This window comes from Camelus dromedarius, chromosome 15 (genome assembly GCF_036321535.1).
Source record: "Camelus dromedarius isolate mCamDro1 chromosome 15, mCamDro1.pat, whole genome shotgun sequence".
Classification (NCBI taxonomy): Eukaryota; Metazoa; Chordata; class Mammalia; order Artiodactyla; family Camelidae; genus Camelus; species Camelus dromedarius.
In genome coordinates, this window is record NC_087450.1 from 41419766 (window position 1) to 41437578 (window position 17813).

General features: G+C 39.2%; 1 protein-coding gene and 1 non-coding gene across 11 annotated transcripts in view; both read right to left on the bottom strand.

The window, feature by feature from the left end:
- Nucleotides 1-10133, bottom strand: part of BIRC6 (baculoviral IAP repeat containing 6) — a 197841-nt gene extending 187708 nt beyond the window's left edge. For 6 of the 10 annotated variants that reach the window (XM_064494616.1, XM_064494612.1, XM_064494611.1 and 3 more), the window contains exon 1: nucleotides 9670-10114. In XM_064494616.1, coding sequence (XP_064350686.1) covers nucleotides 9670-9994 — 325 coding nt within the window. In that variant the 5' untranslated portion in view covers nucleotides 9995-10114. Of the gene's footprint in view, nucleotides 1-9669 lie in introns of all 10 variants that reach the window. The other 4 variants (XM_064494613.1, XM_064494617.1, XM_064494610.1 and 1 more) reach the window with 2 other exon arrangements.
- A 5623-nt stretch (nucleotides 10134-15756) lies between these two features.
- Nucleotides 15757-15859, bottom strand: LOC116157571 (U6 spliceosomal RNA). The gene has a single exon (XR_004141700.1). It is a non-coding gene; the product is annotated as a U6 spliceosomal RNA (small nuclear RNA).
- Nucleotides 15860-17813: the final 1954 nt, after the last annotated feature.

A 17813-nucleotide genomic window follows, 5' to 3' on the forward strand; every position in this document is an offset into this window, starting at 1 on the left:
AATGAATGTCAATAAACCAGCTCTTCACATCATCTTGCTCTTTTAAAAATTTCAAGTCCAAAATCAATTAACTTACATAGTTTTTATCTCTCCTATAATACAAAAGTATTGCTCTTACGTCTATTAGATTTCACCACATTCCCACCCATACATGTGGAGAACTGAAAGAAAAAAATACTGCAATTTCAACAGAGTATCTGTAGTAAAAATATCTACTGCACTCTACAAACTTTGCTACCACAAGAACACTTATAGAGCATATCCTATGTACCAGGCACTACTCTATATGCTTAACATATATTAATTCATTTTAATTCTCACAATCACTTTAAGAGGTAGATAATATTATTATCCTCATTTTATAGATGAACTTCAAGATCAAGCAGAACTAAGACTTATGCTGTTGTGTTCTAGAGGCTGGTATCTTATACTGCCTCTCATTAGTAGCAAAGACTAGAATAAACTCTCTGCTAGAGCAAAACCATCTTTGAGTATTGAATATTTGGGAAAACGTGGGAGGTAAATGCAAAAATTTGAATAAATATAGATCTTGAAAACATAGCAAAATATTTTTAAGAATCTTAATTCACTCTAATTATTTACAGAAAAATGTTTTCCCAATAAAACAGCAAATCTCTGACATAAGATACATCATCATGTAGCGTTACTAAAGTCAGTCAACTGAAACAAGAGCCAAAGTACATAGTCACAGCCCATGGTCAAAGATATTTGCTGAATTAAGTTTTTATAAAGAACTCAAAAAAAAAAAAAAAAGAACATAAATACAAAACAGAAACAGACTGATAGACATAGAATACAAACTTGTGGTTGCCAAGGGCAAGGAGGGTGGGAAGGGATAGACTGGAAGTTTGAAATTTGTAGATACTGACAGGCATACACAGAACAGATAAACAAGATTATACTGTATAGCACAGGGAAATATATACAAGATCTTGTGGTAGCTCACAGTGAAAATGTGACAATGACTATATGTATGTTCATGTATAACTGAAAAATTGTGTTCTACACTGGAATTTGACACAACATTGTAAAATGACTATAACTCAATTAAAAAATGTAAGAAAAAGGAAGGAAGGATGAAAGAAGGAAAGAAAGAAAGAACAAACGAACAAACTCAGATGCATCCAGAAGACAACTATATGGTAGGGCTACTGAAATTCCAACTCTATACCATGTTTACAATTGAGACTAGGAAGAACTCATGTACCAAGATTAGTCAGAAAATAGGAAGAGATTTGTATCATTTACAATTTCCAAAACTGAGACCTACAGGAAGATGTTACATTTTACCCATATTAATGTATGCCCAATTCAGAAGTAGTAAGAAAAATATTTTCTACCTCTAAAGAGGTGATAAGTATGAGTTTGATCCATAAAATTTATTTTGTGAAGACTATGCATGAAAAAACATTCCTACTCACAGGCAGTACAAAAACAGGCAGCTAACTATCGATCTACATGAGATTTGGATCCATCCGCACGCCTATGTCATCATCAGAATCTTACCCCTTCCGTTTGAGGAAGGTGGACAGAAAGCAGAATACCACTGGGTCTGTGAGGGAGTGGACGTGATATCAACAAAGAATGAAGAAAAGCGGGATTAGAGATGTCACAGATAAATCTTGCCCATTTCACACACTTTTTGCCGAGGTCTAGCCCATTTGCCTCCAGAGAAGCTTCGAATGACAAATTCCCTGACACCTGATTACTGGTGCGGTTGTTATTACGGTAACCACCACCATCTATGGACTAACATCCCAAGTAATGACCTTGGAGCTTTTCTGTTAAATCCTCTCTATAATATTATGGCATAGGTGATATTATTCCCCAGTAAGAAAACTGAAGTTCAGACAGAGTACATGATTTCCCACCAGTCCTACTACTGGTAAATAGCAGAGCAGGAATTGAACTCTGGCCTGTCTGATGCTTAACACTGTTGTGGACAGCCCAGGGTAGCGTGCTCCAGGAAACAGCAGATGAGGCCAGGGAAAAAAATCAGTACTTTAGCAAAGAACAGCCCCTCTAATTGGGAAGATCATTCTCTTTGACCAAGACTGAGGGTTACTAGGGGCAGACATGGTTCAGAGAAGAAAGCCAGCCACACCCTGTAAGAGCAGGAATTGAACTGCACAGCCTCATCACCTCCTGCTGGTAAAACAGCAAGGGCACAGACCCCGTGCAGAGACACCTAGCTTTAGATGAGCATGATTTCCATCCTTTCTGTGTGCCTGCTCCAGGGTCACAGGGGAAAACGTCTATCCAACTTAACTCCCCCATCCTATTCCTGGGCCCTTCCATCTTCCTTAACATGCTGGCCTGGGAACCTGCCAATAAGATAAGGATTGAGAGTGCCCAAATCTCCCCAGTAGCTCAAACTAGATGGATAAAGGAAGCATTGGTTAGATTGCTAGAACTTATTAAGGAGCATTATCATAAGCCATTAATACTTCAATGTTAGTCTTCTAAGCTTTCATTCCAATTTCTGGTTGTGCTAGTTACTTAGAAAAGAGAAAAATGAATGGTTGTGGGGAGAGTGAACAGGTTGGAGAATTAGTTTTCTACATTCCAAGACTTCTTGGAGCAGGCAACTCTGGGCTTGAAGTCCAAACAAGAAGCTGTCATATAAGACAATCAATCAAGTCACCCAATCTGAACTTCACTGCAACTGGAGTAGAGTACAACGATCTTTTTTCTGATTTATGACATTGTACAAACTTCTCGAATCAAATTAAAGTCAGTATCTACAAAGGAAAAGGAAAAGGGAGATACAAAAAAAAAAAAACAAAACAAAAACTGGAGTGTTTGTGAAAACACTGAGCAGCTTTGGAGTTTCCTCCTAATCACTGTGACAAAGATATGGAACACACTTCAGGAACTGAAGAGATGTGACTTCCTCTCACATACATACCACAATATCCATTGATTAACATCTACATACATCTTCATTTACATATGTATATATACTGTATGAACAATCCATATATATATATATACACACATACAGAACTAGTAATACATGTCTTGACTTCATTCTTACATTCAGTCACACCAATACATTGAAAGATATTTATCCAAATATAGATAGCATTTGTTACTAACATTTTTATTTCCATCTACATTTGAGTATCTATTCTCTGTATATAAACACTAAGTCAGTCTTAATAAGAGAAAAACAAACAACCCAATCCAAAAATGGGCAGAAAGACCTAAACAAGCAATTCTCCAAGGAAGAAATGCAAATGATCAATAAGCACATGAAAAAAATGCTCAATATCACTAATTATCAGAGAAATGCAAATTGAAACTACAAGGAGGTATCACCTCGCACCAGTAAGAATGGCCATCATTCAAAAGTCCACAAATGACCAATGCTCGAGAGGCTGTGGAGAAAGGGGAACCCTCCTACACTGCCGGTGGGAATGCAGTTTGGTACAGCCACTGTGGATAACAGTACGGAGATTCCTCAAAAGACTAGGAACAGACTTACAATATGACCCAGGAATCTCATTCCTGGGCATATATCCAGAAGGAACCCTACTTCAAAAAGACACCTGCACCCCAATATTCATAGCAGCACTATTTACAATAGCCAAGACATGGAAACAGCCTAAATGTCCATCAATAGATGATTAGATAAAGAAGATGTGGTATATTTATACAATGGAATACTATTCAGCCATAGAAAAATGACAACATAACACTATTTGCAGCAACATGGATGTCCCTGGAGAATATCACTCTATGTGAAGTAAGCCAGAAAGAGAGAAAAATACCATAGGAGATCGCTCATATGTGGAATCTAAAAAAAAAAAAAAAAAAAAAAAAGACATAAATACAAAACAGAAACAGGCTCACAGACATAGAATACAAACTTGTGGTTGCCAAGGGGGAAGGGGGTGGGAAGGGATAGACTGGGAGTTCAAAATTTGTAGATACTGACAGGCATATATAGAATAGATAAACAAGATTATACTATATAGCACAGGGAAATATATACAAGATCTTGTGGTAGCTCACAGCAAAAAAGAATGTGACAATGAATATATGTTCATGTATAACAGAAAAATTGTGCTCTACACTGGAAATTGACACAACATTGTAAACTGACTATAACTCAATTAAAAAAATGTTAAAAAAAAAAAACAACACTAAGTCAGTAAACACTTTGTAGAGAGTAATAGTGAGGCACATGGCAACACTAAGCACCCATGAGGCTTAAGAGAATCAGCATTCGCTCTTTATCTACTTACACATAAGCCTAGCAGTGTTAGGCACTTTAAAAATGTTTACCTCTTAAATCTTCACAACCATCCCATTAAATATTAATCATAACTTACAAATGAGGAAGCTGGAGTTGAGGAAGTTTAGGTAGTAAGTGAGCTAAATTCAAAATTCAGGACTACCTAAAACATAAAGCCCATTCGCTCTCCACATGTCCTCAAAAAAGCTTACTGAAAAAAAAAAAATGTGTATATATATATATATATATATATATATATATATATATATGTAAAATGTACTATACATTTAGGGGAGAAGGGGCCCCATTTCAGAAAGCAAGAGAAAACACCACCACCAGTAATTAAATAAATATGAAAATACTGAACAAATTAACAATACCTTACTCTTACATCAAAGCAAAAACTAGATAGATTCTGCAGGATGGTGAAAAGTGGTAAATAGCAATTCCTAAGAAGTCCAAATTTGGGGTTAAGTTCAAAAGATTTAACAGAGAAAATCACAAAGATTTAACGGGAAAAAAAAGGAGATTTACAAGTAAATTAAAGAAACATTTTTAACAGTAAACACCATTCTAAGCACTTTACACATACTTAATCCTCACAATTAATACAATTATCACCCCCATTTTGCAAATGAGGAAACTGGAAAAGAAATGGTAAGTAATTTAGTCAAAGTTACACAGTTCGGGGGAGGGGGACAGAAACCAGGATCACAACTTAAAACCTTTCTCCTTCCTAACTGTTACACTAAATGAAATTAACAAATAAGTTAAAGAGAGGAATACATCTAATAATATAAAAAATACAGTCAAGTGGTGTATGTAGAGCTATTTTGATTTTTCAAATCCAAGTCCACAAATAAGCATGTGAAAATTGTTCAATATCATGTCATTAGGGAATTGCAAATTAAAACAATAAGATACCACTACACACCTATGAGAATGGCAACAATTCAAAACACTAACAACATCAAATGCTGATGAGGCTGTGAAGCAACAGAAACTCTCATTCATTGCTGCTGGGAATGCAAAATGGCATAGCCACTTTAAAGGGAATTTGGCAGTTTCTTACAAAACTAAACAGACTCCTGCCATATGAACCAGCAGTGACATTCCTTAGTATTTACCCATATGAACTAAAAACTTACGTCCACACAAACACCTAGACACGGATATTTATAGCAGCTTTATTCATAACCTGTCACAACCTGGAAGTAACCAAAATATCCTCTAGTAAGTGAACGGATAAATAAACTGTGGTACATCCAGACAATGGAATATTATTCAGTGCTAGAAGAAATAAGCCATCAAGCCATGGAAAGATATGAAGGAAACTTAAATGCATACTATTAAGTGAAAGAAGCCAAACTGAAAAGGTTACACACTGTATGATTCCAACTATATGACATTCTAGGAAAGGCAAAACTATGGAGACAGTATAAAGATCAATGGTTGCCAGGGTATAGAGGGGAAGGAGAAAATATACAGAGCAAGAGGATTTCAATGAAATTATATTAAACAATACATCATATACAGTCAGAACCCATAGAATATACAACACTAAGGGTGAATCCTAACATAAACTACAGACTTAGGGTGATAATGATGTGTTTATTGACTGTAGCAAACATATCACTGCAGTGTCAGATGTTGATGGGGGGGTCAGAAAAAGGGTAATATGAGAACTCTATACTTTCTGCTCAATTTTATTTATCTTTTTTATTGAAGTATAGCCAGTTACAATGTGTCAATTTCTGGTGTACAGCATAATGTCCCAGTCATGCATATATATACATATATTCATTTTCATATACTTTTTCAAATGTTATTACAAGATACTGAATATAGTTCCCTATGCTATACAGAAGAAATATGTTTTTTATCTATTTTTATATATAGTGGTTAACATCTGCCTAATTTTACTATGAACCTAAAACTGCTCTAAAAAATAGTCTATTTAAGGAAAAAAAAGCCAAAAAAGGTGTTTAATTAGCAGTTAATATATAAGGAAGCATCCATATAACACACTCATTAGTATACATGCACCAAATCAAAAATATTTATTAATATTTCATACTAAGCATCCTGCGGAGGGGATATAAACAAGTAGACAAGGCTCCTTCCCACAAGGAGTTTGAAATAGTTAAACAGATACCACATATTCACAAAAAAATAAATAAAATAATATATAAATAGTTCAAGACAGAAAACATACCACAAACAGCTAACTTGCCAAATAACTAAAATACACATTAATAGGACAATATGTACTTAGGGGTTCAGTGGATCACTTCAGACTAAAAGAATAAGGAAGTTAAGATATGCTCTAAGTCTTGAAAAAATGGGTAAGATTTGTCTAATCTGGAGGGAACTGGTGAATTCCAAGAAAGAGTAAAACTAGTGGAATTAGGAAAGGAAATTAAATGAACCAGTTTCACAAAACAAAACAATGAGACAAAACTAGAAAGACTCGTAGAGGCCACATCATGGAGGTCACTGAAGGTCAAGCCAAAGAAATCAGCACAGAGACTTAGAAATCTTAACTCTTAAACACTAACAGAGAGCAAATACTTGCCTAACCTAAGTATATACTGATGACTCTTAAACTAATGAAAGAGTATTTATAAACATTTTATGTCAGATACAGACAATTTGACGATATGTTCTAATTGACAGTTAAAAATTCACCGTCTTTGCCACCCAATTGAATACATATACATACAAGTCCCGCTCCCATTTTTCCAGTTTCCAATCTACACTAATAGGCTACCCATAACCCTATAAACTGAACCCAACCATTAGACTACTCTAACACACAATAAAACTCCATGATTACACCACTCTTTATCCCTTAAACAAAGATGTCTTTCCTCTAAGGTAGAAAAGGTGGCTCACTGCCCATGAACTGTAAAGAGGGGTCATGTTAGGACCACAGTCACTACTGGCACCTTCTCCCTATTCTATTTATAGGACTGTCACCTTCAATTCATCATTAAAAGCAAACCTATTAAATTCCTACATATTCCAGGCAAAACATAAAATGCAGCATTCTGTCCCAATCATCTGAATAAACAACACACACAGGATCCTATGCAACTTCTGTTAATTATTGTGAATAAACTGCACTTCTCATATATGAAAACACTTTAGAATTTGTCCATTGTCACTTTCAAACTTTTTTTGTAATCCTTTTGTTTGTCATGAACTCGTCTACATATTTTTAATCATATACTACTCAATCCCCAACGCATGGCCATCCACCATCATATCCAATCCCATACTTTCTAATTAAATGCCCCAACATTCTCAACTAAAGTATCCCAAATCAGTGCTATAGTTTATTCATTTATCTTTTCACTTACAGTGTACACCTAAAGCTCTCCCTTTTAGCAATCTACCATTAGAGTGACTATTTTCTTCCCTTTCACAAACAGGCCCATTCATGTATGTCCCATCTCCCCAATCATTTATAACTAACTCCGGCACATATAATCTTTCTGAAATATGGCCTCCAGACATAAAAAGACCCTGTTAGACTCCTCTTTCTATTGAAATATTTTTTAACTTTGTTAATATGGCTTTTTATAGAAATCCAAATATATATACTATGATACCACTTATTAAAAGTTTAAAATCATCAAAGACAGTGTTAGATATTGTTTAAAGATAAAGGTACATACTAAAAACAAAAAGCCATGTATAAAAATGATAAAACCAAATTAAGGATAATGCTCATGGAAGAGAGACAGTTGGAGGAATGCAGTCCAGGAGGGACACAGAAGGCTTCAACTCTATGTGTAATGTATTTTTTAAACTGAGTCAGGAATATATGGTTGTCCAACATAATTGTTCTTTACACCTTTTCCTATATGAAATATATTTAAGTGAGTTTAAGAAGAAAAATAACCAATTACTAATGAGAATCATCCTCTCATACAGAGTGACAAGCTGTTATGACCAAGTTGCAGTAAATGCTCACTGCTACCTCTGGGACACCACTTCTGTGCTTTGCCTAAGCCAAGAAAAGAAAAATTACAAAGCTACAATACAAACTTTCCTCTTAGATATCTTTTAGTTATGTTCCAGGTTTATACTTCATAGCTATACGCAATCCATTTCTTTCACAACTCTCACATCAACCAAAATTAAATCCTTTATCTTTGTATCCCTAAATAGCCATTTACTCTAAAGTGCCTCATACAGTAAACTAGACTAACCTTCTTTTCTTAATGTGTCTCTGTCAAAATACAAGTGAATTAGTAAGGCCACATAACTACTTCCACTTGACTAAATGCAGACAGTCGTATACATTACATCTCTGTGAATGAGTCTACCCTACTCGTATACTAACTTTTCCATCTCAATTTGTAACATCTAAATTAAGCCTCATCATTCAACCGCAAATGAAATGTCATCTCAGCCAAATCTAACTTGGCCGGGGCACTCCAAAACCCTCCACTCTAGCCCACTGAGCGTTGACCTCATGCATACTGAAAGTCGCGCCCCTGGACCAACGTTTACACCAGCCAGAACTGCTCTCCTCCATTAGTGAGTCTCACACACGCCTCCGTATCCCAACGTTCAGCTCGCTGTGGTGAAACAAGCAGAGAGGACCTGAAGTTTCACCTCCTAATGAACCCAAAGGAATCTGTACTTCAGACACCGCAGGTGCTGAGTTTCTCGTTCCGTGTTGGGGAGGGGATAGGAGGTGGAAGCCCCGAGCTAGGGGACAAGGTCTAGTCTTCCATGGCGTCCGTCCGAGTCCTAAAGTCGTCGACCGAACAGTTCAGGCAGCTGGTCCGCCTACTTCCCTCCCCACCCCCACCCAGGGCCCACCCCACCCCCACCCCAGGGGCGAAGCCGGCGCTACATCCCCGCACCTGTGGGTCCCAGGAACAGCCGCGGAACCACTTCTCTCCACAAGGGGGGAGGGCTTGGATGCCGGCTCGGACGCTCGGCTCCCGCCACCGGCCTCTCAAGTCGGTACCAACCCTGCGACCCTTTCGGTCTCTGATCCAGCATTAGGCAGTACGGACACCCTCCCCAGGACCTAGCTGGGGGCCTAGGCTTCTCCAGTGCCGAGCTCCGGGGCCTCCTCACCTCTCCCAGAGGACCAACCTACACCGGACGCTCAAGGCCCGAAAGGCAACTCCCACCACTCCCCGCCTCGCCCATCTTTCCTCCCTAGCTGCAGCCGCTGAAAAAGCCAAGTCCTAAGGTCCTCCTCCCTCAGCTTCCGGGCCTCCCTTCAGAGCCAGGCCCGAGCCCCCAGCCCTGCCCTCCGCCACCACCTCCCGTCACGCCGCTTCCCTCCTCCGGAGGCCGAGCCCCGGGGCTGGGCGGCTTCCCTCCCTGGCGTCCTCCTCCCGCGCAGGGTCCGGTCCCCGCCCGGCGTGCCGCACACTCACCGCTGAGCGCCGAGGCCTGCAGGGTGGCCCCTGAGGTGCCGTCGATGACTTTGATGGTCCCGCGACTGGTGACGGCCAGGATGGCGTTGAGCGCCGGGTGGTAGGAGAGGCTGTGCAGCCCGTCGGCGTCGCAGCGCATGCAGCCGTCCCGCAGCACCAGCCACTCGGAGACCCCAGCCGCTCCCGCCCCCGCCGCCGAGGAGCAGCCCGGGCCCGAGGCCGCCGCAGCCGCAGCCGCCATCTTCCGGCCTGCGCTCAGCACAATCACACTGGGAAGCGGCTCAGTGACAGTCCTGGGAGGTGCAGCACCACCGCCAGTCACCATCCGGGGCCAGGGGGCAAGCGGAGCGCGTTAGCCGGAAGTGAAGTCAGGCGCCGGCACGCACGCGGGACGTCGGCCGCGCGCCCAGTGGGGCCAAGCTCGGAGGGAGGCTGGCAGGGGAGGGGGAGAGAGCGAGAGGCGGGACCCGGGGCGGGAGCGAGAGGCGGCCGGGCGGAGCATGCGCCGGAGGGCTCCTGCGTGCCACGCGCCGCTGGTCCGGCCAGCTCCGCGTCCGCAACGTCCCAGTTTCTTTTTCCAAGGCGAGGGAGTGGCCGCTGCCTGGGCTCCGCCCGGGTCCTCTACTCCGAGCCGCGGGGGGGGGGGGGGGGGGGGCGTAGGGGGTTGGGGCGTGTATTTCTGCTAAGCGGGGACCCGCGTCCATGCCACCTGGCTGAGACACCTTGAGGCCCCTTGCCCCTTGCTAATGTTCTAGCTGCGCCCGGATGGTTCCCCCCACACCCGGTTCCGCTGTTTGGCCATGGCCCAAAGGAGACACGGTCTGGGTCGTAGCTCTAGTCTGAGGATAGCAGTCTGAAAAACGTCTAGTTTGGATTTGGAGAAACCGAGCGACCTCCCCCAGCCCATGCGTATCATAACGCCCCCACCCCCACCCCCAAGTCTTTTTGTTGACTATAAGTGCCAAATACAAGGTGCTAAAAACATACAATTAAGCTTATTTTCTCTGTCCAGCTTCCAAACAAGAATTGTTAGTAAGTGTGTTGTGGGACGAGAAAGGATTGTAGTCAAGTAAATTTACAAATTTTGGAGAATAACTTTTTTTTTTTTACTTTGTATTTCAAAATAATTAGTAGATTGAGTCACAGTTAGTTGCCTCCCCAAAACCCAAAACCCCTATCTAACTGTGAGAAGAACATTGGACAGACCCAAATTGAGTCGTCTATAGAATACCTGACCAATACTCTGATTCAGAGATAGAGCAGAGAGGTCCAATTTACCCAGTTCCCCCAAAGGTTACGTAATTTTAGTACAATATCAAAAGCAGGGATTTGACATATGTATGATGTGTGTATAGTTGTATGTCATTTTATCAAGTGTGGATTCGCGCAGTGTGATCAAGATACACAATTCTTTGTTCTGTGTATTTGGGGCTCATTAGATTATCTCAGAAAGCTTAATATTATCTCAGAAAGCCTAATTTCCTCTTCCTTGAAACCTAATCAACGTGCTACTGGGAGGATAATCATTTGTAAAATATGTAGAAAAGGATCTGACGCATAGGTGCTCAATAAAAGCTATGGAAGTTGATTGCCCTCCCACATTCCTGCAGACTTCCTTCAAGAAATCTTCGTAGATTATCCAAACTACATCTTTAACCTGTTTATTCATATGCAAAGTTGTATTAATGTAATCTAAATATTCACTCCATTTTAAAATGGCAAATACACCAGTTTTATCTGATGTTGAGAGGCAACATATAATAAAGTGGAAAAAATTATTAAAGTCTAAATGAATATCTGATTTTGAGTCACTGTGGCTTCATTTATCTGTGAACTTTGACAAGTAATTTATACATTCTGAGAATGTTCCACCAAGAGTTAAATGGAGATGATCAAATTATTTGCCTTACTTTGAGTTGTTACAGGTACTTGTGAAAGTACTTGTAAACTGTAAAAATGAGATCACAGGGAGATTAAATGACTTGTCCGAGATCTCACCACTTGTGAGGACAGGGATAACAACAAGCCAGAGTATGAACTCAGGCTGTTTGACTCCAGAAGCCATACTCCTAACTTAACCCTCCTGCTCAAAACTTCAGTGGCTTGCAGTAAAAAAAAAAAAAAAAAAAAAAAAAAAAAAAGACTACAAATAATCACATCTAAATGTAACTGGGGGCATTCTTCCAAAACAGTTTTTAAATCTCAGGACACAGGCTGAAACTATAAACTAGCATTTCAAAGATTTTCTCTCTCAAGACCCATTTGGGGCGAACTTTTCTGTTAATATGAAAGGTTCCCCTGAATAGGCTTCTGATGCAAATCAAGCCCCCCATCTTTTTGGTAGGAAAAACAAACTAGTAACCTAAACACTAAATTTAAACTTAGTTTACTTTAATCTTGTACTATATTGAAAAGAATAAAAGGCAAATTTTTTTCTGTTAGCCTGTATTACTTTTTTGGGGTTGGGACAAAAAATATTTCTTCCCGTGAATTTAGATACCCTTCACCTGTAAACCAGCATTCTCCAAAGCTCATGACCCAGAAGATGTTCTGAAATAAAACACTTTCATAATCAAAAAAATTGAGGAAAGAACTCCCCCTGTATTTCTCCTCTTAGGAGATTTATAATACATATTATCATTTCAAAAGCTCTGAGACCTCTTCGGATAAAGAATACTGTTTAACCTCCTTTATCAACATCTCATAAATTCATATCAGCACAGAATCCTGCAAAGCCAGTGTTTCAAAGAGCGCTCTTTAGTGTAACTTGTTCCTTGTTTTGGGGAGTGTTTTTGTTTGAGTACTTGCTGAGACACCCCCCCCCCACCGGACAGCAGTGAAGTGTTTCAGGACCCTGGGTAAGATTCCTGGAACTGTTCGTGAAAATGAAACTGGGCAAGACAGAGTGAAGTTTAGCATCAACTGTGTTGTCGATGTCTTTCTGCACGTGGAGTTGAGAGCAAATGTTCCTGACATTGAAAACGTACTGATTTTCATGGCAGGTCTATTTTGAAGTGATAGCCTTTTGAGAGCCTCCAGCCCAACCATTTTGGGCATGGGTAGCGATCACCTAAAGGAAGTAGAAATTCCCACAATCATTCTGGAAAGAGGAATTTGCAGGAATCAGAAATGTGGACTCAAAAAGCTGGCATTATTGATACAGAAAAAGCATTTGATAAAAATCCAACATCCATTCAAGGAAAGAAAGAGCCTCTTAGCAGACTAAAAGTGGAGGGAAATTCCCCAGCTTGATAAAAAAACAAAAATTCCACAAAAAACCCTACAGCTAACAGCATACTCAAAATGAATGAAGTAGAACTGAAGTAGAATCTCAAACAGCAACAACAACAACAACAACAACAACAAAAGGACACAAATGAACTTATTTACAAAATAGAGACAGACTCACAGACATAGCAAACAAACTTACAGTTACCAGGAGGGAAAGAGGATGGGGAGCTCAGGATTTGTAGATACTAACTACTAAATATATAATAGGTGAACAAGGTCCTAATCCATGTAGCACAGGAAACTATATTCTATACCTTGTAATGGCCTATAATGAAAAACAATATGAAAAGGAATACATGTATAAGTGAGTCAGTATACGGTACACCAAAAACTAACACAACATTGTAAATCGACTATACTTCAATTAAGAAAAAAACGGTAAAAGACTGAATGCTTTCCCTCTAAAATCAGGGACAAGTCAAGGACATCCACTCACCTCATTTTTTTAACACAGTACTGGAAGTTCTAGAACTTAACGGAAGTCACTGCAACAAGGCAAGGAAAAGAAATAATAAAGAGAGAGAGGACAGAGTTTCTCACCCCCCACCCGCCCCTCGATTTCCCTTGTGCAGCCACTGGTGGTGGGAAGCCACTAGTAGGAAGAGTAGAGGCTGAGGTCTAAAAGAGACGAGCTGTCCCAGAACTGCAAGATGAAGACTGGCAGAGGAGTAAGCAGGGGCTTTAGCTGAGTGGAGGCCTGGGTCTGGCACCATGTAGGAGCAGGGAGAGAGGCAAAACTGATTCTGAAGCACACACAGCAAACACTATCCCTAGGAAGTACTAGAGAGACTCTGAGTAAATGGCTGTCACACCACAGGAACTAGAATTTGGGCATTTTTTAACATACTCCAGTAAAACCCACAATACAGACATACACACACACACACACACACACACAGACACACACACACATACACTTAGGCCATATACAAAACTGCATAAAGCAAATGCTTGATATGATAAGAGAATCTAAATTCAGGGGGAAAAAAACTTTAGTGACAATAAAGGAATCTCTAAACTAAAAAAATAAAAATTGAAAATCAATACCCTGGTGCCCAATTAACTTCTCTGCTGAAATTTACAGGGATATTTGCTTTGTCCCAAAGCAGAGTACCATGAAGTTCTAACAATTTCTAACTGAAAGGCTGATCAACTAAGAACTCCTTCTATCTGGCCTGATATTGACAGCCAGTATAGGTATCATTAAAATTCACCCTCAGGACAAAACAACAATGAGATGCCAGTTCACACTCATTAGGGTGACTACTACTAAAAACAAAGCAAACACAAAGCACAGGAAATAAATGCTGAAAAGAATGTGGAGAAATTGGAACCCTTGTGCACTGTTGGTGAGAATGTAAAATTGTGCAGTTGTTGTGGAAAATAGTATGGTGGTTCCTCAAAAAAAAAATTAAAAATAGAGTTACCAGCAATTCCATTTCTGGATACATTCAAATTCTACTTCTGAGTATATTCAATTTCACTTCTGGATATATCCTGATATATTCAAAAGACCTGATAGGAGGGTCTCGAAACACCCGTGTTCGTAGCTAAATATTATACATATGTATATATATATGTGTGTGTATACACACACACACACACACACACACACACACACACACACACACACACAGAGGAATATTATTCAGTCTTAAAAAGGAAGGAATTTCTGACTTATGCCACAACATGGATGAGCCTTGAGGACATGCTCAGTGAAATAAGGTAGTTGCAAAAAGACAAATGCCACATGATTCCACTTACATAAGGTACTTAGAACAGTCAAATTCTTAAAGACAAAGTGGAATGGTGGTTGCAGAGGCTGGAGGGAAGGGAGAATGGGGAGCTGTTAAATGGTTACAGAGTTTCAGTCATGCTAGATGAAAAGAGTGCTATGGATTAATGGTGGTGATGGTAGCACAATAATGTGAATGTACTTAATGCTGCTGAACTGTGAACTTAAAAATGGTTACAATGGGGAGCTCCTTTCTCTCTGCTAGCTGGGATAATGCCAGAGTCATGAAGAGCTGAAAAAAGCCAAATCTTAAAATTTAAAAAAAAATGGTTATGATCATACCACGACACACCTATTAGAATGTATTGGTTCATTTACTACAAAAAATATGCCATTTAGATGCAAGATGTTAATAATAAGAGAAATGATTGCAGGCGGAGGGGCTATATGGGAATTCTCTGTACCATCTGCTCAATTTTTCTATAAATCTAAAACTGTTCAAAAAATTAAAGATTTAATTTTTTAATGTTAAAATGATTAAAATTTTATATGTGTTTTATCACAATTTTTTTAATAAAAAATTTTCACTGTCAGGAGAAAACAGAAGCATAGTCCACATTTGTTTCTTATTACTGGGAAGGAATTTGAATTCCCCCAATCTTTCAAGATTCAGTTTTATTTCACATCACTGGTATCCTAGTGTCCTGGAAAGAGGCCAGATCTAGGGCTGTTACAGGATGTGTATATTTAGGATGTGAATATCATGATTTCTAGGAGGGAAATGCTGTCAGAAGGAACAATAGCATGCTAGCTCCAAATATTGGGTCTAGTGCCAAAGATCAGTCTTCATAAAGTTAATACGTATCTGGGAGGTACTCTTTTTAAAAAATTACTCTCTGTAGTAATTTGCACAAACTTACTAGATTTGTATGAGGTTTTCTGTACTTCAAAAATTGTAGGTAATCATCTTTAAATGTGCCAGGATTTCTTTTTAATTTTTTTTTTATCATCGTATAGTTGATTTACAATGTTGTTTTAGTTTCTGGTGTACAGCAAAGTGAAAAAATATGGAACACTTGCTGAATTTGCACGTCATCCTTGCACAGGGGCCATGCTAATCTTCTCTGTATCCAATTTTAATGTATGTGCTGCCGAAGTGAGCACTGTGCCAATGTTTCTTACTTTCCTTCTCTTACACGTTTTTACTGTTTTTCTTACTTCTGCTTTCTTTATAGTTTTCTTGCCCTTCTTATGAAAAGTGTGTGATACCATGTAAAGATGAGAAGTCAAACAAATTACCTCCTAAGTGTGATGCAGTGTTTGGGAGGATGTACTAACGTGTGCAATTTACTATGAAATGCATAAAAAAAGATAGATTGGGGATGGATGAATAGAGGAATGGGTTAAAGTGGGTAGATATGTGATAAAGCAAGTATAGTAAAATGTTAATGGCGGAGTCTAAATGGTCATTAAAAAGTGGTTTACTATGAAAAGTCTCTCAATATTTCTATGCGTTTGAAATTTTTCATAATAAAATTTTTAAAAATACTTACCAGAATGAAAATATAAAATTAAACACTTATAATCTCCCTCTATCTCCCTCCAAAAACATTATTTTCCAGGGCAGTTTTGTCACTATGTAGCAACAATGAGCAAGCTGCCAGAGCTTCCTAACTCTGTCGCCTCCTGTGTTAAATTATAAAGCCGGATAAAATCATCAGTTTCCAAATGTTATTTTATGTGTTTGCAGCATCACAGTCATTCTGGAGCCCCACCCTAAACCTATAAAATTAGACTCTCACAGAATCCGTATTTTTTATACAAGCATCTCACAGGATTTTGATACCAACCAGGTTTGAAAAACTTTGAACTACAGAGTCTCTTCCTATTCTGGAATGATTACCTGTTTATACTAAACCCTTACTAGGAACACACGTTCTTAAATTTTTCAAGGCCCAGGGATCTTATTAAAATATAGATTCTGGGGGTGGGGATCTTAGACTCTGCATTTAACAAGTTCCCAGCTCTGAGGCCAATGCTTGATGATACCTGGACCATATTTTGAGAATCAGAGCTAGAAGATCAGAAGCAAAAGTCAGGGGAATGCTCTATTGCTTCAGCGGTTCAATTCTTCCTTCTTGGCCAAACCACATTCACAGGAAGTGAAGCATGTTGAACAGCTTCCATTTTCTGAATTTGATGTAGAATAACCATAAGAAAAAGCCTAGTGCCTTTTTTGGTGCGAACAGTCATTGTTGCTGGAGAAAAGTTTATGTAGCATTTAATTGAAAGGCTTGGATACCTGATCCACTTACCTTTGACACTTTCAGGCAATCATAAAAAAATTCACCAGGCTGTTCTGGATTAAAGATAGATATCTTCAGGAGCTACAAATATGATAAGGGTAAGTATAGGACTGCAGCCTGAAATTAAGGAAATAGTCATGGACTGAAAAAACAAACAAAACAACAGTGGAAACTCATTGGAAGTCATTAAAGTGCCTGGAAAGTTCATTCGATTTCCTTCTTGCATTCATACACTATCTGATTTACCTTTCTAAAAATAATTTCAAACATTTAGTGACAATTTATTATGGCCTATGTTAGGTATTTATTAAGCATTTACTACATACAAGGCACTAGTGATAAAGATGGAAGAAACAATAGTTTAACAAAGAAACAGACATCAACTTTGCTCCTTGTAGATTACAACCAATTAAGATGACAGACATCAAATCATTATCCAAAAAAAATGTGACTGCAAACGTGATAAGTTTATGAAGGAAAAATTTATAGTGCTATGAAAAAGTGACCAGAAAGTCAAGTCAGGCTTTTGAACATATGTGGACATCAAGCTGACATCTAAAACCTGACAAGGAAATACCAGTTGAAGAGGAAAGTATTTAGGAGCATTTTGGAAAAGGGAATACTCTAGGCTGTATGAAGGCCCTGGGGCTTTTGGCTTTTTCCAGCGAGTGTAGCTGGAGTTGAGTAGGCCGTGGGAAGAATGGCACAGATGAGGTTCAGGAGGGAGGCAGGGGCCAGCTTACGTAGGAGCTGATAGGTATGGGCCTCAATGAGAAATCTGGACTTCATACTAAGCGCAAGGGAAAGCCATT